Raw genomic sequence first — 21,583 nt, 5'->3', positions numbered from 1 at the left:
AAATATCAAGAAAAAAAAATAGAGAAAACTCGATATAATCTGTTTCTCGAGACGTTTCCGTCCAGCCTCCGGATGACGTCTTGGAAATTCGTCGGCAGGTCCGTCCTCCCTCCTGTGCGCGTTTAACGCGGGACACGTATCTCATAACGCGGTGCCAGGGTCGGTCCCCGATTACGCAGCGGGCGAAGTTCCGCGGTGGTATACACCCCGAAGTTGCGGAATTCCATGCGAAGGCGGCAGGGCGGATTCCGCAGCCCGGGGGAGCCGGAATCGCTCCTGCGATCCGAGATCACGCGCAGCCCTCTCTTCTCGTCTTCGTCTCGCGCGCCTCGGCCGCGTCGCTCCGTCTCTTTCCCTCTCTCTCTCGGCCTCCCCGAAATCGATTTCGCTCGCGACCGCGCCCACCGTCCCGTTGGAGAGTTGGCTTCATTTAACGGAGGAGCCGGATCGGTGCGTGCGACTCCTTCCCCGTCTCCCCGAATTCCTGGGGTGCCTCCCTTCGAAGGCCTCGAGCTTTATGCCCCGGGAATCCGACCTGCGTTTGCTCTCCTCCAAGAGATGAGCGCCGCGTGTTGTTCCGCCATTAATTCCGTCTGCAAGCCGAGGCCCAGATTATTTTGCGGCCCCTTTGATCGATTCCATCCCAGGTATAAAAACAAACCTATACCGCGACATAATTCTCTAATCGCCATTTTAATGCCGCGAGAGGGTATATCGTCGATCTGCCCTAAAAGAGATGAATTAGGTATTCCATGTACTAGGGGTTAACCCATTTGCATCATTATCATTCCGCCTGAAAGTTCATCCTCTTTTTCATATTTCCTTACGATGCAAATGGGCTAATTGGAAATCTTAAAGATTAAACCGCCTCTCGATATTCCAGAGCTTTTGTCGGGGATCGCGACATGGCTGCGTCAATTTTGCCAATCTCCGGGCGCGCCGCATTACTTATCCCGGGATCGATCCTCGCGCGGAAGGGGTTCGGAAGGGAGGAAAGAGTCGATCCGGCGCCCTCGGGATGCGCAAGGTAATTGCACGGACAACACGTGGCGCGACAGGTTAGAGTCGGCACAAAGCGCCTCCAGGAATCGCAGCCGGAAGAGGCCATTCGCGCGTAGGGCGAAGAGGGCCCCTTCCGCACGTCCGCCTTTTCGCCTTTTCGAACGACTGCTGTCCCGGATGCTGGGCATTTCTCCGCGTATCCTCATCGCACACGAGCGCCCACCAGCTCGCACGAGCCACTGGCTGTGAAATCGAGGCTTTTTGCCGTTTTTAAACGCCCTTCTATAGAGAAGGTCCAGCACGGAGGCCCGACCCAAAAATCGATCGATCGACTTATCAAACGATTTTATATTATCGATCGCAGTGAATCCGTCACGTGACAGGCGTCCTTGGAGATCAATTTCACCTTTCGATGAGATTTACAGTGAAATGGCGGGTTTTAAGGATATCCCTGATTTTGTATTAATCGTTAATAATAGCGACATCAATTGGTAATCCCACCTCCAAGAGGGAACTTCGAGGTCCTGGAATTGCAAAGTTCGACGGCCAATAAGGAGGCAGTTATGCCGATTAAGACTTCGGTTTCCAGCCTCGGGCTCTCGATATTGACTAACTTCCGGCGGCTTTTCCCTCGGGACGGGGGCCGACGAACCTTAAGGAGATCCGGCGAATTAAGTAGCTGGAGTTTAGCCGGACTTGTGTTTCCGCGCGGACGCGTCCTAGTTTTTAGCGACGTCCCCGCGATGCGGCTTCTCCGCGGTTACTTTTTTAACGTGTTCATCCCTTTATCGCGATAGAAAAAATACCCTGGGTATATCGAGGTAATACGAGTGGCGGGCGAGGGTACAATTAATTTCCCTCGACGAGGGTTAGTTTTTAATCATTTTATTTTTACACTATTCGGGTCTCCGCGAGAATGCTCGAGGCGTCGAAACGCGTCTTGCGTCCTGAGCTTCGACTTGATGGATTTCGAGGAAAGTTGGGTACCTAGCGTGTGTACGGAAGTTCTTGTTACGATCTTCGGTGGGTTTAACGCGCACCGAACTGGGAGAGAGTAAGTTGAAAGGGTGCACTGCGGATCTTGCAGTGGCCTCCGCGAAGGAGATGTGAAATTGACGGGGTCTTAAAATTCTTTCCTAAGGGGACCATCGATCCGCAGCTCGGTCCTCGAGGTAACTCCATTTCGTACTTTTTACCCGGGCAAGTATTTAAGTGCGTCAGCACTCCGCGCACGATATATAGAATTTTTGCACCCCTCTTCTTACGATTTTATCTCCAGAGCCGAGTAAAAAAAAAAATGAACGCGCGCGAGATTGCGACTGCGTCATTCCAGGACCGACGATTACGTTCTAGAGAGGCGAAGAAAAAGGATTCTTCAAGGTGGCGGATGGGACAGTCGAGATTTCCCTGGGAGTACTCTTTATACAGTCCCTCCACGACTTTCGGACACGCGATTCTCCCAGCACTTAGCGACACGCTTTACTTCCGGAAATGATTACATCTTTCGTCTAGACAACCCCATTTTTCACATTTTCTCATTTTCACGTTTTTACATTTTTACATTTTCACATTTTCACATTTTCACATTTTTATAATTTTACATTTTCATATTTTTCACATTTTCACATTTTCATATTTTCACATTTTCACATTTTCACATTTTCACATTTTCACATTTTCACATTTTCACATTTTCACATTTTCACATTTTCACATTTTCACGTTTTCACATTTTCACATTTTCACATTTTCATAATTTTACATTTTCATATTTTCATAATTTTCACATTTCCACATTTTCACATTTTCACATTTTCACATTTTCACGTTTTTACATTTTCACCAAAAAGCATTCCACTCGACGTCTAAAGCGCGACCAAAATGGCGGCAATCTTGCAATCATTTTGCTCACGCCTCTTTCCAGTCAACAGCCCCGAAGAATAACCCTTTTTAACCCAATTCCTGCCGAATTAGATCTCGTCCAGCACCAGGTGAATAAATCCTCTCATCGTGAAATAATACCTACCAGGGAAAATAAATTCCCCCGAGATAGTCATGTTTTTGCAGGAGCTAATTACCGGTTCCGGCTCGGCAATGAAATTCAAATTCGTGTTAATGTTCGGAAAAGTTCGGGGCCGTTCGGGCAGGCCTCGATTGCGGGCACTTCTGTATGGAGGGCGTTTCCCCGAAAGTATGAATAGTCCTACTCACCCCGGGGGTAATAATGCACACCCTCGACGCACTTTATAAAGATCCATTTTCAGCCGAGGGCTCTGTACATTAGCCGGGACGTCCCGCCTAGCATCGACCTAGGACGCGTTTCCACGGGGGGTTTTGCATCGAGATAAATCGCCGATTCGACCCAGCATCCGCCTGGCCTGCGGCTCTCCTCGGAAGAGGAATCGCTCGGACCAGCCCAAAGAGGTTTATCCGCGCCTATGACTCCAGGGGTGGTCCGAAAAACTGAGAAGAGGGAGGCGCACCCCTTATGAAAATATGTCTCGGTTGAACGGTGGATTAGCGTCAAGATTTAGGACCCGGGCTCTAGGATGAGCCGACCCGCTAATCCGGACATATAAGCGTCTTTCGTCAGGATCCTGCTGCACTCCCCAACGGATCTAGGAATAAATGAAGGATAAAGCCTTCACCTCGTTCTTATGCCTCGCTTTTAAAAGTTGAATAAAAATCCTTGGTCCCGCCTTAACGATCCTCTTCCAGGGTCCCGATCGAAATTCCACGGTGAAATTTCCCTCCGATCGGTCCTGCCATTCCGGCGTTTCCGCGGAATTGAGACGTCACTCACGATGCACTATCAAGGGGGCGAGACGTCGTTATCGGTAATTGTTCCATTTCCGCACGCCGGTAATTCGGTATGTTGTTTCAGGCCCCAGGCGGTCAAGATATGATCTCGTTAGGGCTGCTTCGCGCTCCCTCTTTCCCTCCGGTTTGGCTGGCCTCCTTTTCTAGTCGCCTCACCTGTGCACAAGCGGGTATCGGTACAGGCACGCATGGGAAATTGCAAAGGGGGATAAAGAGGGCAAAAATCAAAGGGGAAATTATCGTTATTTTCCCCCATTTTCCTACGCTCTATGCTACAAGTTTTGAAAGCCCCGGTCACAAAGGATGCGCCGAAATAAATGTTTCGAGCGGTGTAGCCACCTCCGGGGGAAAATGACGGACGGGAGGTTGCAATTGCAGGCATATCGCTCGGCGCTTCGGGCTTGGCCCCCGGACCCCAGCCGAATAAAAAAATCCCGTGTTAATCCGAATCCAGACCATTTGGCGTCGATTTAGTGGCCGCTCGGCGTAAATTTACCGCGAAGGTTTCCCTTTAACAATAACACCAGCAGGTGGGAAATTTACACCGAACGGTTTTACCCCGAATTGGCTTGCCCGTGTTGCCCCTGGCACCGAATTTCCACCATGGCCGTAACGCGCCACGCATATTTCTGAATTAACTACTAATTATATACTAAAAGTAATAAACACTTGCAATTAATTACAACCCTGCGTATTCCGGTATATTTTTTCTCGGAACGTAGAATATAGAAAAAGCGAAAGAGGATGAAAGAGTGGTCGAACGTCGACGCGGGGATAACACAGGTGGGTACACCGACGAGGCCGCGAAAGATAATTCCGCTACACAGCTTCGCCATTAGTTTACGATTCCCAAGGGCTTGCGAAGGGTTGCAGTCGCGTTTACGGGGCCCCGTGGCAAGGGGTGCGCACCGCGGTGCACACAGGGGTGGCATCGAAAGTTATAATTGCTATATGTTAACCCGGGGTTGTCTGTACGGTGTCCCCACGAGTGGCGTTGACGAGAGAGAGAGAGAGAGAGCCATGGACTCAATTTTTACGGGGTGACGCCTACGCTTTTATTACTCCTGCGCCTCTGGCGAACCGGCGTCGCGGCGCCGATTACATTTTTCAGCGGCCGAGTTTTAATGGAATCGCGCCCGGGGTTTCTTTTTCTTTTATCCGATCCCGACGGCGCACACCTACGGGGGTGAACTTACGACTCGCCTTTATACGCTTATCGGGGGAAACTAAGTTCGAAAGTGCTCGCCCATCCTCCACCCTCTTCGCTGGGGATGGTAACCGCGATCGCCGAGAAGGGTGCACGATGTGCGCTTTTCTGCCTTATGGATTGTTAGGGCTCGTAATTTCAGCGGCAAGATAACTTCTGGATGTTCCCCTAGAGGGGTTGAGGTAACTCGCCATCGATTTGTCGGAATGATATATTGTTATTTACTAAATCTACGCGCAGTGCACTGCACGGATAATGGCGTAGATTGAATACCTTGATTCCAACAGAATGAATAATTATTTCATACGAATGTATGCATGAATGGTCACAATTTATCTACGCGAAGATTTACCATTATTCCTTTTTTTGGTTAAATTCTGTGTAGTATGTTTGCAGTCTCTTCAGCCACATCTTCCAGTACATTTGTAATGTGAATTGATTAATCTCGTGTACGCTCGCTTGGGCTCCGCTGTTGTATGCCACGACGACTAGACCATTTGACACCTGAGAGGAAATTATAGGAAAATTATTAAAATTATGAATGGCAGGGGGATGATTGCGCGTCTCTTTTTATGCAGTCACCTCGAAGGGATAATTGCCGTCTGCGTTTAGTGCCCCAATATACGAGGCTATTTGTAATGGAGCATCATACGTGTCGTGTATTGTCAATTTTGGTCTCTCGGATTTCTTCCAGTCGATTACGCACAACTTTCCCCTGAAATTGGCGTAATACTAATTAATTATTATTTAACTACACATTTTCTTTGAAATTCATGGTTTCATTCGAGTTCCATGGATGTTCAATAAATCTAATATTTATTCTTTCGTATTCGGGTTTCTACGCGAGGTTCAATGGGCTTGACGCGCCATCTGCTAAATTTTGTGCGAGCGACGAACTAAATCTCTTCTCTTCCATCTGTCGATAAATGGATACTCAACTTCCTACTTTACCTGTAAAATGCTACGCAATCAATAATGCCCTTGTACTGTAATTTTGGATGCACGACTAATGTCTCAACCGCTGTTACAGAATTCACGTCCTTTAAGATATTTTTTATGCTGTCGAAAGATCCTTGAATTGGTTCGGGTACTTCGACTACCTTATTCAGCAAAGTGTTCTCTATCGAAGAATGTAACATTCTGCCATGCATGAACAAGTCTAAAAATAAAATTAATCTCGGTTCTCAAACAGTTTTTAAAGGGTATTCTATTTTAGAAATTAAATATATAATATATTACCACTTTGATAGCGTTCAAAGCCTTCCTCCCCTAAGCTGAGAATCATATTTTTTTTCCATGTGTCTAATCGCAATTTGGATTCTTCCGACAATGATTCATTTAGAATATGTGTAACACTTGGTAAACTGGCATAAGATTTGTGCTTTTCATTAGGTATGGTTATTACTTCTGAGGCGGTGTCGATCGGTACCGATATATTCTTATTCTTAGTGAAAATCGAAAAGGAAGTTATGTTTTTTATTATGATATCACTTAAGGGTCGAATCGACTTTTTATGAATGGGTATTTCCGAGGTATTGGTATGATTACTCTCACTCGCTTTCAATGGTACTACAAGGTCTTCTTCTGGCACACTTTCAGACTTAATATCTTTGGATGCAAACTCTACATTCTCTGCCATATTTGTACTTTCTTCATGCATTAAATTTGATCCTTCGGTTGCAGTATTTGGAAGCTCAATAATTGCTTTAGGAGTTGAAGAATTTAAACTACAACCTTCAACTGTACTTATATTTTGCCCATTCCTTAAATCCTCGTTTTTATTCACAGCTGCGTTTCCTTCACAGATTACACTTAATTTTTCAGTTTCACTAACCTCGGGCAGTGCAGAAACATTATTACATTTAACATTTTCAGAAACAACAGTACACGTCCCAATCGTACTCGGGTCACTGCTTTCATTGATATATTTTTTAACAGAACGGGGTATGAAGCCGTTCCTTTCCGCCGAAACCTTTAAAACTGTTTTAGAAGTTTGAGTAACTGGCAGAGGTTTTTTAATTTTCTGAACCCATCCATAGGGTGAATTTAATACCCAAGCTAACTCCGTACTCTGACTGGGTTCCTCAGACTTCCTATTTATCGAATATGATTCTTCGTGTACCATCGACTTTAATTTTTTCAGCTTTTCTTGCTTGGTTTCAAGTAACTTACCAAAGAGTATTTTATTTTCCCTCATGACTCGCTTCATAATCATCTTCGATGATTTGTGCCTTGAGAATGTTGTGAATAAATATCGCAAATTGAGCAATTGTGCCGTCTGACAGGGAATTTTCCTTATCCTGAGATGCGCCATAACCTCAACCTTCGACAAAATCATATCTCTGAGACACTTCTTGTACTAACAACTAACCATCGACTTAACTACAGATTTTATTCAGTCCTTCATTGTAAATAATATTTGTTAGGGATTTATGTTCTTTAAATATTTTTTCTGTCACTTGTCTCGACCTGCTCTGACTTCAAAACACAGTCAGCTGTTTTACCTTCAGACTTCATCTCATCACGAATCCGTTCATCGGTACCGCAGATATCTACAATTACCGGGCAATGATGAGAATAGAAGGTACCCAAAAAAAATAATATGGTTGAAAATTTATCGGTGATTGAGACCTTTCGATTTACAACTACCGAATCGTTATAACGCTTATAAATGATGATTGATTCCTGGTTTAAACTCGACGGATGAAAGACGCCAGCAAGTAACTGTCTTCGCTCGTGATCTGTCTGAGATGAATTTATGGCTTTTAATAGGAGATTGTTAAGCCTCACTTCCACATTCAGAAACATCATTACGCTGATTCATGGCCGACATTACTACGTGGTTTCGAGACATACTCTAGGTACCGTTGTACACGTACTTGAAGATCGTGATTCGGGCTTCATGGTTGGGCACTGCTGAATTGCACTTCCTTCCAGAATTGGTTTCCTAGATACTTACCAGAAGATCACGTATTAACTATAAATTTACGTTTATTACAGTATCCCGACACAGTCAGCACATCGAAGAGACATTCAATTCGCCCTAATAAGCAAGAATTTCCATTTTACTGGTAATCTGAATTTTTAAACAATACCAAATAAATTATATTTCATGCATATTTCATTCGTACACTGGGAGGTCACTTTTAAAATATGCTGCAGTTAAAATTTTCTACATTTTTCAGGAATTCGGAATTATACACGCGATATGAATATTGATGGAAGCTTCATTTATTCGCTCTCCTGGACGGGGAGTTTCGTTTTATATCTTACGGGATAACTTCTCGTGACGACCTACCGATGAGTTAATCCTGTTACGACATTTCCTAGGATTTTATGCGAATCTAAATTTTTCACGGCACCCAATCCTCGTGAATCCAGTTACGTCATGTAAAGTTGGAACAGGGATTCGAGATCTCTGGGAGGAAGTACTCTTATGGCAGAGCTCGAGTTTCACGGACGGTTTTCTCTTTCTTTTTGTCAGTATATGTGTTACCTACATTTCTTATAAATACATATCGTGTACAACACGAGTGCACATATAATATTAAGAAATATATATATAAAGTCCAGCCCGCGCGTCGGCTACACTCTTACAAGTACATACTATGTACCGCAACGTTACACACATTTCTGTAGAAATTTAATTTCTATTTCAGATACGAGGGCGAATCCCAGTCAGAGAAATGATACTTTGTGCTTAATCCCGGTAAAAGAGACGTGCATATAAGAGTCTTGATCCGCATTGCCAACACTTTACTTGCATTATTACGGCACGTAAGTGGTAATTGTAGACCGCTCGGGGGCGTGTCTTTAATGCATTCATATCAGCGCTGAAGTCTGTCGGTGATCGCGGTTAAAATAGGGTTTTGCGAGGATTTATTGTTCAAATTTACCACCGTCAATTCGCTTCCAGCTCTGTCCTTCGACTTGGCCAATCAATGTTGCGCAAAGGAGTCGGTTATCTGGATAGGATGTGGTCTCGAGTGCAGATTCACCGATGAAAAAATGCATCTGCACCGCTTTTCCCCGATGCATAATTTTCCGGGGGAAAACAAGTCGCGGCTTCAGTGCAGACCGCAGAAGTCCTAAGTGCGTGTAATTACATCATCGTTAAATTGCTGTAACATAATAGTGAGCACGTATCTAAACAAACGGAAATTCTACATTATTAGAAAAGAGCCAGATTTTCATTTTGATTTAAACGTTCTTGGATTGAATGGAAAGTTATGCAGCTTTTACGTATAAAAAATTCCTGCTATGCGAATGATGATATTGCTAAAATTCTACTTCTGAGATTCACCATCGCGACCATTCAGGCTCTCGCAGGTGATGAGTAATAAATTTTCGCACCTGAGTCGAAGGAGGAAAACCTTCCCCGGCTCTACATCGCTTAATCGTCCCAATTAAGTCGCGAATCTCTCACGGATCCGCGAACTCAATTGCGACTGACGAGTCTCTTTGCTGTAATAAATTCTTACGGGTTGTCAGCCCTAAACCTGAATTTTCACCTGGTCCCTATTAATTTAGGGATTATCCTAAAATATAGATACATATACCATTCATAGCAGAAAACGAGCCGCGCAAAATGATTGGTTTCTTAATACTCTAGTCTACGTATTTATTTGGAAAAAAAATAAAATATACGATATGCCTTTCTCCTATAGGATTTCACGATTTGGAACGGCGAAATAGTCTCCCGTGGTAATGTTAAGTAATTGAATATTTGTTTAAATTCTTCCCAAGGATGTTTCCGTGTAAGACACTGGAACCTGCTTTGCCGTACACTATGAGGCAACGTTTGATCCGAATGGTATAACACGTTGAATACTTAACTGTCGATTTCAGCCTTAATGCGAGAGGTATTTTAATAAAATAGCGATCACTTAATGCGTCGAAGAAAATGAATTTCACTTCAGCCATCCCGCAGCCGTGCAAGACTTAAATTACGCCGATGAAATTGCGCACCTCGCCTGCGAATCTACGAGCTAAACCGTTCTTTAATGAGTTCCTTTTCCATAATTAATTTTTAAAACTCCTCGAGCGCTATCTCTAACCCAATGAATATAAGACGTTCAATTCTTATTACCATAAAGCAGTCCTTAATATTTTTCCCGAGAAAGTCTGTCGCATTCTCTTATAAAATTAATTGCGAGGATTAGCGTTAAGCAACACCTCCACCTGTAATTACAATTTACATTAAAGACATTTTCATCGCAAGAATTTAGCGTAATTAGATTTAGTGTAAATGGAAGTACATCGTTGAAGTGCGACGAAGTATAACGGGAATATGAGAGCAATCGATAGGATGAGACAATGTAAAAATTGCAAGCCATATTTGCCAACGGCTCACCTGAAAACCAGTAACGAACGGTGAAAGCCTCCGATCAAGAAATTTGAGATGCTCGTGAAAGATCGACCCAGTAATGATCTCTAGAAATGGTGTCACCCAATTCTTCGGATGTTAGGTGTGCTCGGTTGTCCGCATCATAACGATCTGCCGACACTGCATCGTCAGAAAATGACTCCTCTTATTCTCTTAATTGAATGAAAAAAATTAAAATTCGACAGGAATCCCCCTAGGTATAACCGCGGAAAAAAATTGATTAAGTTTCTACCTCGGTTTTCCTAGGTTTCGGATTTGTTTTACCAGTTTATCGGACGGAAATTTAAGCGTAATTCGAGGAGTAAGTAAAAATCGTATAATTATCTAGGTCGGCTTCTCAGGTGAAGCAGGTGATATAGCCGCCCGAGGGCTTTCAATCTTAAGAGCGGCTATAAAAGTTTTAAATACCGGCAATCCCGATTTTTCTTCACCTTAAAATTTCCTTCCGAACTGGAATTATGCGGTAAAAATTATACGAGGCGTCGTGGACATTCCTGAGCCAAGATTCCATGGTTCCGCGTGTATGATTAAAAATTTCAAAATTCCTTTTTTTCTCCCCTACACGGACGACGTTCTACCGAACTGTTCCTATTTCCCACGGTGGTTGGCGTCGTTCTGCATCAATTTACCTGAAACAAAGTATTTTCGTGACAAGAGTGCGGAGATAAGAAAAAAATGGCGTTAGAAAGGCGTGTACACCGTACATGCACACGTGTGATTACCCGCCACGAGTGTCCGTAATACCAATACTATCACGGGATGCACCCTGCCACGATGCAATGCAATATCCTAGCAAAAGACTCACAGGTATAAAAGGGAGTGTATCTTGTGGCGTCTGCATCAGTCTCAGCCCAGAAGTAGATCTGCCCACCGTCCTACACCACCATGAAATCTCTCGTGAGTACATCCTGAATTTCTCCAGGGAACTCTGAAATCATAGAAAATTGAATCATCGTTCCAGGTAATTGTCCTTATTTTCGCCCTGGCGTCGCCATTGTACGGCCAGGAAGGATTGGAGACGAAAAAACAGGATAAACGAGGTCTGTCCGGATTGGGGTATGGTGGTGGTTATCACGGTGGACTCGGTGGATACGGAGGAGGATTCGGAAGCCTCGGTGGGCTGAGTGGACTCGGTGGATACGGAGGCAGCTACGGAGGTACATTTTCTGGAATGCATATTTTCCATCTTAATTCCTGGAATTAATATTTTGCATCGTAATTACTCGAACGTAAAATACAAAATGGGATTAAAGTTAAACGACAAACCATAGGTATTCCAATTCCCTGGTTCTGCGTGCATCCATTTGCAACGTTGATTTATCTGAAATTGAAGTCAAGGTATTTTTTATTTACAAAGGGTATACCGCGGCACCGACCTTCTAGTCTAATCGCGAGTTGGGCTCGCGATCGTCGCTTTGGTATTTCTTGTAAAGGGGGAAATTAATGTCACCTATTTCTGCGCAGGACTCGGACATGGATCTCTAGGATCCGGATACTCTCTGGGTAACGGATATGCATCGGCTCCAGTTTCTCACGGATATAGTGCACCGATTCCCTTGTCGCACGGGTACGGTAGCTCTTATGGATCGTCGTCGTCGTCGTTTGGGCATGGCGGGTTGAGCCTGGGCCATGGTTTGGGATCTGGTCTAGGCTCTGGTTTAGGCTCTGGTTTAGGCTCCAGTTTAGGCTCCGGTTATGGCTCCGGTTATGGCTCCAGTTATGGCTCCGGTTATGGCTCTGGTTATGGACAAGGGCTTGGCAATACCTTAGGCGGCTACAACGGTTGGTGAATCCCAATCCGGATCGAACGGGCAGGCTGGAGCTGCGAATTACAGTTTAACTAAATCTTGTATAATTCCTAATATCTTGTAAGTTTTGTACTTTCGCCGACTCGTGCAGGATAAATTAGTGCTCTAGTAATGTATTCGCCATAGCTCCGTAGTAATTTATGATTTTCCGCAAATTGAGGTAGAAGAGCGTTACACTCGCGAAACTTTACCGAACGGTTACCGTGGCGTGATGATGTAAAAGACGATTGCACGTTCGACCATTTCTTCCGATATTGTAATGTAGTGGATTGTTACTCAACATTGAGGAGATAACGAGTAATTCATTGTAATGTGAAGAAGGTATTAATAAAGTAAAGATCGTTTCTAAGGCATTATTGGCTACAGAGTTTTGCTTTATCGACTGACTTCCTTTGCAGTTCGTAGTTCCGACATTTTCCGACTGGAGGAGCGCCGGTCGTCGGGTGAGGAAGAGAAATTTCGAAATCTCTCGCTAACTTGAAATAAAATTGAATTGATTTGAAGAGAGATTAAAAAATAGAGTCATGAGTGTAATTACGAGGGGTATATCAAGTTTGGCGAGAATATTCACGAGGAATTCCATTGAAGGTAATTCAGTGTTTATATAAAAATGTGGTATAATTTACATCCTAACCTCTGTTTCGGCATCACTTTTCACCCTGCTTTAAAATAATCATCAATTTATCGATAGTTTGAATAAAATAAAACTTATTCCGTTGTACTTAAACAGTTCACATCGGTTTAATGTGTCATAATGTATTGTCAGGCCTAAAGTTCAATACAAATCCAGAACTATCGTTGCGACTATACCTACGATAACATCCTAATTTTTCAGGAAACGCGTCAATGCAGGCGAGATCATACTTAACTAATTCTGTTCAAGGTAATTTTATATTGCACAAATAACGCATTTCTAGTTTTCTAAATTTTAAAAGGATACATATCGACGTTTTATTTTTTAGGAGGTTTATCGATTCTGACAAGGATATGTTTACAGAATATGAAACAAGGTATGTTCTGCTCGTACACGTTGATTATTCACAATTCATACCATTCTGGATAAACCTAAAATCCATAAAAAAAATATTACCAAGGTAGTTTTCCAACAAATCATAAAACGCTATCGCATCCAAAGATGGTGCACATCGAATTAGCCTGGTACTTATTCTTATAAATGAAAATCCTGTCGTTTCCTGATACCAAGTAGCGAATAATTAATGGCATACCGCTGCAAACACAAACGTCCGAAGGAAGCAGCTTTTTGACACAGTGACCCATTTGCGTCTCATGGAGAGCAGAATGTGGGAACTCTCGCCGGCTGTATTTGCGTTTCCCGAAACTGTAACGAAATAAACTGGAAGGAGCCTGGTGACATCTCGAGTTTCCACGCGCGGTCGAGAGATAGGTATCTTTCATAGCCGAGAAAAGGGTAGTCACCTGAAAGAGGAATCTGGACCACTTTCCACCCCGTTTCTCGGTCGAGTTTCCTCGTATTCTTTTGCGAAAATGCCCCAGGCCGGCCAAAGCGCACGCTCGCGGTCGGTCAGGTTTACCTCTTTGATCCCTACGGAAAGATCTCGAAATGCAAAAAGGGATCCACGGCGGAAAAAGGATTCGGCAGGAAAATAGCCACGACCACTGGCGAAATCGGTGGGAATTGGGGGGGTGACATGTCCATTTGCGGTTGACCAGTTGACAGACCACTACGATAGGTACAGTCCACCGCAACATTTATTTCCCCAATGCCCGCTTTCGCCAGATTATTTCCAAGCCAAATCATCCCGCTCTCTGAATGATTTTTTCTAGTCACCCTATACTCGGCGCAAAAATATCTCTCTATCGGACGAGATCAAGAAAATGATTTTTAATAACTTATACAAAGCCACTAGCTCGTCTCGCCATTATTAACATAATTTTCCAATGCACTTTATAAGATCGCATCTCGGATAGCTAAGAATTATTATTTAGGAACGAACGGTAATTCTTGATTTTCTTTTAAGATCACCTCTTCGCTTAACATTGGGGGAAGTTGCGGCGAAGTTATACAATGGATGTACGAAGATTCCTTGGGGATTTCCTGGGTTCCCTTTTTATTTAAAAACCACGGCTGTTCCAACAATCATTTCCCGCGCCCTGGAGGCTTGCGGGAAGTGCGACAAAGGCGCAACGCGATGTCGAAAACTTTTCGCAATGTAATCTTGCGCATTGATCTTACGAAAAGGGTTGGCTTTCCCGCATATAATGGGTTCTGCTGGTCTCTTGGCTCAGTTAAGTCCAAGTTAGGTCGGATTAGCGACGCGCCAGGTTTTGGACATCTGTCGCATTGACGGACGGTGGTCAGCTAGATCTCGAAATGAACAACAATGGTACAGTCCTCCCCGGAATTGCCGGTTTTCGGACGCGCCATATTGCAGGAAAAGCTTTCCACGCGTTCCACGTTAACTAATTTCCTTAATTTTCTAAGCGAGCATCGCGAGTCGCAGCGTAACATAAATGAAAAAAATCCCACGAAGGAGCTTTAGGTATTATCCTTACAGTTTGTTGGAAATACATTATAATTTAAAAACAAAAAATGTCATCTGTTATTAACTAACGAGACCGGTGACTTGCTTTAGAAGGAATCCCGCTTTCAGGGCGAGTTCCTTCGCGGCGATGAAATTCCTTTGTCACCAGGAAGTCGACAGGTAACCCTCGAGGGGAGCCCACTGTCCAGGATTCTAAAAAGAAGAGACTCGTCCATCCCGAGACGTTGTCCAGCCTGGCCACTCTCCGCAGGACCTTCCCTTACGACAATGTTGCTTAATAAGCTTATGCACGCTCGACCAGGAAAGGACTCTGAGCGGCTTGCAGATGTCAAGCGCTCGTCATATTTGATATCCTCGTCCCAGGGTCCACGCTGGGTGTCCTTTTTGTCGAGGGCCGCAAGATTATTATTTGCGAAAGAGTTCTCGGCTTCCCGGTACCGTTACCAAAGTCCCTGCTCCGCGTTTTTCGTCCTTTCCCCTCACAATGGCTTTTCCTCCCCTTCGACCATCCCCAATTTGCGTTCCTTGTCGCGCAACCTGCTCGCAGGAAATCTCGAGGAATCCTGGAATTTTCTTTAACGGTTAGAACGTCGTCCAGCTTTGATCGATTACGTCGACGCAAAGATCGGAATCTATAAGTCTTCGAAGTTGACACCAATCGGAGGTCGCAGGACTTCGAGGTGAGAGCGCCGTTTTCGAAATCTCCGGAACCCCGGCACTGTTGAGTAACAATTGGGTTATTCAAGGTGAAGTGTGTCGACCACTTCGAAGTCGCTTTCGTTTGGAAGCCTAAGGATTAAACGGTCTTAAAGAGGAATTTAGCGGGTGAAAAGTGCCGACTTAACGAGCAGTCGATTTCGTTTAGAAGTCCAGCGACCTCGAGTGGCGCCAACGTGAACTAATGGTCATTTCTATTGATGTATTGTTTATTTCATTACCTTTTAATTTGCCTTTCCTGTACCGCAGGTCTGCAGCAGGTGAGAAACGGATCGACGTTGTTGCAGATGCATCTAAGGGGTCCCCATAAAAAGGTCAATATAAAAAGGAAGCCACTCGATGGAAAGCCGTTCGCCAAGGGCGTCGTCCTGAGGGCGGTCATCAAGAAGCCGAAGAAGCCGAATTCTGCGAACAGGAAGTGCGTGTTAGTGAGGCTCTCCTCGGGAAAGGAAATGGTCGCCTACGTCCCCGGTAATACGATTTGAAATAATCGGCTTACTACCAATTTCACGAACGGCAGAAAAAAAAAAGAAACTGCATGTGGTATTTCAAGTAAACCAAGTATCCCAGTTTCTACATCTCCTGTGATTTGCCGTTTCAGGAATCGGACACAATCTCCAGGAACACAATATCGTGCTCTGCAGAGTGGGGAAATTACAGGACACTCCTGGCGTGAAGATAAAGTGCGTGCGTGGGAAGTACGACCTGCCGCATGTCGTGAAGCAAGTTCCAAAGTGAATTAGGATTCGAAATTCCTCCTCGACGTGTCGCCCAATATTTGTACGATCGAATTGCCTGCACCCGGGATGGCACTATCTGCAAGTGGCTTGAGATGATTTCGGAGGATGATAATAAACAATTATTTACAATTATTTACAATTACGTCCATGACCTCGTGCACCAATAAATGTCGCCCGGAACACTAATGAAAACGTAATGACGTTTTCAATTCGCCGAGTGGGAAATCTAGGACGTCACGGTTTACCGTAAATCCGCCACGAATCGGAGAGCTTTTGACACACATTTCGACGTGACACACACGTCGTCCAGTACCGTTAGCTACGTAGCTCCTGCCGCTCGCACCCAGGATGCATTTATGCATCAGGATGCACAATGCGTTCTGGGCGTCGGCACACACAATGGAAAAAGGCAGCGCACAGCCCCTTCGTTGGACGTTATTACGGAAGGGTTGTTCCTAGGGCCCTGCATCTGCACCCTGGTCCACCCACAAGGCCATCGGCTATTGACCATATGACATGCTGACCAACATCTCCAAATTTTGCAGCCAGAGGCTCTCACCCGGACCTGGACTTCTGGCCGAACAAAGGAATTTGCGAGAACTCCACCCGGGAAATGCAGTAGATCCGACCTAGGAACCAGCTTCTACAAAAAACTCTCGTTTAACCGTTTAATCTAGAATTCTCATGTCAAGATTGTTGGAAATGCTGAAGAGACTTAAGAATTTCACCTGCTGTCGCTGCAGCTCGACGGGGAAGGTTCTTCTCTACAAATTGGTCTATCGTCCGAGGGGCTGCAAGTTTTTTCAGGGGAAATACGCATTTTTAGGCGTTCTTGATTTTCGCCTCAAACGTGTCTGGAAATTCTGTACACGCAACATGGAACTGTAATCTTCAATTTAGTAAGAGGGTAGGACGTGGGTTTACCTACTTTCTAGTACCGTTTCAGAGGAGGTAGTCTCGTGAAAACGGAGATGTCATTTATTTACGGGATGAGAACCCAGAAACGGTCATCCCCATGGCCGAGGGTCGCCGCTGATGAAGATCAGAAGAGGCCCGCACCCCCGCGGGCGGCGTCAGCGATTTCCGTAACGTGCGTCACGTTCCTCCTGATTTTGAAATTTCTTCGGCACGTAACCTGGTGGTTGTCGAGATTGCGACAACCGTTGCGTAAATTCTACGTCTAATTAACCGCTTTCCCTTCGGGCATGTGCAGGGGGAATCCTTGAAGACTTTCCACATCCCAATATCACTATAAAGGAAAACCAGCGGAAACATCAGAAATTTAATTTTTCTCGTGAGAAGCGAAGAGCTAAGCAAAAAGTGACCATTTTTTTTTTCTCGATACCATAGCGACGGATTATTATTAAACGGCATCCTAGGTAAAGGCGAGGTCTAGGAAACACCCTACGAGGAGACCCCGTAAAAGAGCGTTGCCGTAAAGATCTGGAACCCTTGGAAAATGCAATCCACCCCGCCAATCGACTTACGGGGTGCGGAGGCTCCCTTCCAGGATGACTTCCTGGAAAAGTCGAGTTTTTCTAATCCGGATAATAATTTGCAGAGGGTAAACAGGAGGCGATTTGCCAAGCGGAGTGCGTCGTTAACTCATTTAAACCGTTCCTGAAGTCAGGCAAAGTTAATCCGATACGCCATAATCGAGCTCCTCGCTTAATCCCGCTCGTAAACCTTCGGGACCTGGGACGGTTCCCGTAATAAACGGCAGTCGTGCGTCGACGAAAGTGCGGGAATCCAGCTTTTATTGCGTCCGACCTGACCCTGTAACGTCACCTTTACAAGGAGTAGGTCCTTTTCAGGACGGAGCCGAAAGTGCTCCACGGCCAGGGCACCTTCGCTCGCTTTATTATGGTTTTCCGCAATAATCGCCGCCCTTTGTAGACGCTCCGCAACGACGACCGGCCATTCCTCCCTTGGTGCCCCAATTTCCAATAATAACCCCGTTGATGATCCTTCCTTTCTTCGAAGGTGTCTGCCTCGAGGAAAGCATCATCTGTAATTAGCAGATGTAACCCATTATTAGGCCTCTATGAACGAAATACAATTAAATATCTGCAGTACCTACAAAGAGCGTCGAATGGAACTAACCGAGCTCTCGATGTATCTGATAAAATTCCACGGAATATTAAAAAAAAACAAAAAACGGGATGTGAAAATGCTTTATGTCGATTAAACCGTACGGTTGAAACGCAAAGTGGGACTCGAGACTCCTGGTTAGGGTAGAGATGGATCTCGATTACCTCAGATAAAGTCCGGCAGTAAATTTCAATCGGCACGAGCCGAAAAATGGCGCAGGGGTAGCTGGACGGACGGAGAGACAGAGTGGTGGATGTTTTCCATTTCCAGCAGAGACAGCCTCCTCTTCAACCCTTTGCCTTGCGGCTTAGTAACCGGACACCTCGATCTGTACCGCCGAGTTTTTGTCAAATTTGAATAGCGGTTTTCGCTTTTAAGTCCCGGACGTCCAGAGTTCCCGTTACCGCTTCCCTTTTCACGTCCTGAGGGAGTCCTCGGCCCCTTCGGCAAGACCAGACCCCGAAGAGGGTCAATTTGCGAACACCGGGACGAGTGGCCCGAAGAGTGTTGGTAAACCTCGTCCGACGAACTCTCGGGATGATAAGTATTTTCTGGAAGCCTTGGCAAGACCGAAAACGAAGATTTTCAGTCAGAGTTTGCACGAGCCGAGGAAAAGAAAAATGGCCGATGGCGTCGTTGGCACATTTAAGGGGACGTGAAAGTGACGAGAAGAGGTCTCGTTTGTGAAACTTATTTTCCAACCTAGTGGTACCGAATCGTTTCAAACTTGACAATGTGAATATGGAAGCTACAAACAAGGTCCTGACACCCAGGAAATTTTAATTCTTTGAAAATTTCTTTGCAGATGTTTGAACATTTTTTATAAAAAATTTAATTTCATGAGTTTCAGGACCTACCTTGGGCTTTCCATATTCACGTTGTAAAGTTCGAAAGGATTCGATACACCCAGGTCGGAATAAAGTTTCATGAACGATTGAGCTTTCGGATCACATCTTTCACATCAAGAGCGAAAAGCTTAAACGGCGCGATGATGAACGGGGAAAACTCCAATGATGGAGAGCTAGTCCTTGAATGAGAATCGTCAGGAAAAGGGACTAACTATCCAGTACATAAAGGTCGCGTAACTGTAACGAAATTATTGCACCGCCTTTTGTCTAGATCAGCAGTCACGGCGAGGGCTTTTCCCGAAGCTTTTCGAAAAGAAGCGGCCATGAAAGGAAGCCTACCTGGCTTCCAGGTAGCGTACTCGAGATCACGCACTCTGTGACTTATCAAAGGCCAGGGCGCAGGTAAAGAGGGGAATTCCTGGCGCAACCTGCGTGACAACACCTGAGTCGTCAGCCCTAATTATTCCCTTTGTGCAGAATTCGTCCAGGCGGCGTTTCCCTGTCTTCGCCGGTAACTGGCCCAGTCTCGAACCTGGTGAACCGTTCAGGCTGTCCTAAATAACGTTAACACTGGTCATGCTACAATTGAACCATAAAAATGGACCCTCAGGTAAATTATCGGCATTAATACGTACTTATTTCCAGGCAGTATTCCGTGACTCATCGAGACCTTTCCGAAATTAACGAGTTCGATATCAACATTGTTGCAAAATGCCGAGGGTGGCGGGTGTTACCGTTGCCTGCAACCTGCTGGATCATGTAATCCCGGGGAAGGCCTCGGGAACGCACTTTCTGGAATAAAGCAGCTAGAAAAGGGAACGGATAAAGGGTTCCTGCAAGAAAGGGCTCGCTCGGGGCCGGAAGTATGCAGATTTCGAAAGTCTGTTGGCAAAACTTGGCCGGTGGCCGGGAAGATAAATCGAAAAATAATTGCTCACCCCCGTGGATGTCTTAATGTGCGTCCAGCTTTCGGATCTCCCTCTTTTTTCGGCACCCTTATGGGCCCCGGGCGAGGCTGGACCTCCGGGGATGCCAAGCCTCCGACTTCCTCCCTTTTTAAAGTCCATTCTTGACTTCCTGCGGACAAAATGGAGGTCTAGAGAATACTCAGGGCGTTCTTAGGAGTTGAGCAATGAGCCGGCATAATAAATGATTCCTTCGGGCGTTCGCTTAGTTTTGGAAATATTCTCGGGAAGAATAGGGACAGATTTCCGTCGAGCTCCGACAGCGAGTACGGTGACATTTGACTTGTTTGTTAAAGATAAACTCGAGTGGACACTTGCGTCACTAATTTCCCGGTCGCGGAATATTTTCCATTGTCGAAACGCAACAGGAATATTTTCACCGATCCGAGTGCCACGGGATTTTCGACTTAGTCATCGGAGTTATCTAACGCAGCTACCGATCACTGAACTAATAGATATCGCGGATAGCTCGTCGATTGCGTTAAAGTCTCGAGGCGATGCGTTGCATCGTCGGCTGGAAATCACGTACGCCTTCGAACCTCGTTCCCGAGTCCCACTCCGAAATATCTATCCTACGGTGTTCCCAAGTCCCGTATAATTTAGAAACGTAATTCCGCCCAGCGAAAACATTTTTAAAACGATCCCCAATCTCCCAGTTATTAAATAAACATAAGTAAAAGCGGGCAACGCGGAGGGAATTTTACAGGGAATTTTCTGACGTCTTTTGGGAACTACGGAGACGTGCGAAAAATCCATACGGTATTTTAAAATCGTTTCGTTCGGCATTAAGGCGTACGTGACGGCTCGTGACCAATTCCCCAGGTCCGCAAACTACGTCTAACTCGAAATTGAGAGGTTCGGGTCCAGATTGGCGGGCGTTTGCCAATCCACCGTGCATGGCACCGTTAGGGCATCCGTTTGTCAGGTCGGCAGATGCAAATGAACGCATTCATCCCTCCAGGAGCCGAGGAAAATGGGAATAACGGGTTGCGGTCGGACGCACCATAGAAATCTGGGTTATGTGGCCAAAAGAGCAAAAATTTGTATACATGGAAAAGAGGCGGCTCCCTGAATGAGAGCTCCCCAGAGTTTTCCGCTGGGAAAGGGCTTTTCAGCCGGGCCACGGGAAGATCCGACCTCGGGGACTTAAATTTCCCGTGATTATGGGAAAACGACATAATAAGACGCGCCCACGGTGACGTCTCCTTCCAGGATCCATCTTCGCTTCCTTTGCTCTCCCACGATGTGCGAGAAACGCCGACTTGTGTTGCCAGTCTCCTAGGAATGACAAAATAAAACGACATTAATATCGTTAATATAAGTCGTAGCTGTATAACTATGTTATCAATAAATTCTGAATTATATGGACCCAATAGTGGAAATAATTTCCCTGTTCCTGGTTAATGTCTATTTTCCTATTGCCGACCTCACTCGCCACTTTGCGACGTTTCTGACTAATGAACCGGCCGAGAAT

The 21,583-nt window shown here is 45.2% G+C and overlaps 3 protein-coding genes and 2 long non-coding RNA genes across 8 annotated transcripts; 2 read left to right on the top strand and 3 right to left on the bottom strand.

Moving 5' to 3' along the window:
• Positions 1-2,800: 2,800 nt before the first annotated feature.
• On the bottom strand, positions 2,801-7,536 carry LOC105698873. 3 transcript variants are annotated; one of them, XM_012423482.2, is made up of 5 exons: positions 6,269-7,536; positions 5,981-6,188; positions 5,612-5,744; positions 5,382-5,533; positions 2,801-3,978 (listed from the first exon to the last, which is right to left on the bottom strand). In XM_012423482.2, exons 1-4 carry the CDS (start codon positions 7,365-7,367, stop codon positions 5,384-5,386), a joined length of 1,590 nt encoding a protein of 529 aa, XP_012278905.1. In that variant the 5' UTR covers positions 7,368-7,536; the 3' UTR covers positions 2,801-3,978; positions 5,382-5,383. The 3 variants fall into 3 exon arrangements, with proteins under 3 accessions (XP_012278905.1, XP_012278907.1, XP_012278906.1); XM_012423484.2 differs by lacking the exon at positions 2,801-3,978 and adding an exon at positions 4,848-5,302; XM_012423483.2 differs by lacking the exon at positions 2,801-3,978 and having other exon boundaries at positions 5,342-5,533.
• A 3,687-nt stretch (positions 7,537-11,223) lies between these two features.
• On the top strand, positions 11,224-12,576 carry LOC105698866 (keratin-associated protein 6-2). Its single transcript, XM_012423473.1, has 3 exons — positions 11,224-11,312; positions 11,377-11,572; positions 11,880-12,576. Exons 1-3 carry the CDS (start codon positions 11,301-11,303, stop codon positions 12,203-12,205), a joined length of 534 nt encoding a protein of 177 aa, XP_012278896.1. The 5' UTR covers positions 11,224-11,300; the 3' UTR covers positions 12,206-12,576.
• Positions 12,577-12,659: 83 nt separating this feature from the next.
• On the top strand, positions 12,660-16,397 carry LOC105698867 (40S ribosomal protein S12, mitochondrial). Its single transcript, XM_012423474.2, has 5 exons — positions 12,660-12,811; positions 13,059-13,106; positions 13,186-13,233; positions 15,715-15,936; positions 16,067-16,397. Exons 1-5 carry the CDS (start codon positions 12,748-12,750, stop codon positions 16,201-16,203), a joined length of 519 nt encoding a protein of 172 aa, XP_012278897.1. The 5' UTR covers positions 12,660-12,747; the 3' UTR covers positions 16,204-16,397.
• On the bottom strand, positions 14,227-16,097 carry LOC105698869. Its single transcript, XR_001103964.1, has 3 exons — positions 15,965-16,097; positions 15,687-15,870; positions 14,227-15,466 (listed from the first exon to the last, which is right to left on the bottom strand). It is a non-coding gene; the product is annotated as an uncharacterized LOC105698869 (long non-coding RNA).
• Positions 16,398-16,522: 125 nt separating the features above from the next.
• On the bottom strand, positions 16,523-20,550 carry LOC105698868. 2 transcript variants are annotated; one of them, XR_001103963.2, is made up of 6 exons: positions 20,083-20,550; positions 19,780-19,936; positions 19,484-19,698; positions 18,461-18,855; positions 16,934-18,213; positions 16,523-16,848 (listed from the first exon to the last, which is right to left on the bottom strand). It is a non-coding gene; the product is annotated as an uncharacterized LOC105698868 (long non-coding RNA). The 2 variants fall into 2 exon arrangements; XR_002762352.1 differs by having other exon boundaries at positions 16,934-18,855.
• Between the last annotated feature and the right edge of the window lie 1,033 nt (positions 20,551-21,583).

The sequence above is a fragment of the Orussus abietinus genome, unplaced genomic scaffold (assembly GCF_000612105.2).
Source record: "Orussus abietinus isolate OABI.00-Male unplaced genomic scaffold, Oabi_2.0 scaffold12, whole genome shotgun sequence".
Lineage (NCBI taxonomy): Eukaryota > Metazoa > Arthropoda > Insecta > Hymenoptera > Orussidae > Orussus > Orussus abietinus.
Note: the sequence above shows the minus strand (reverse complement) of the source record. Positions and strands in the feature narration are given on the sequence as shown.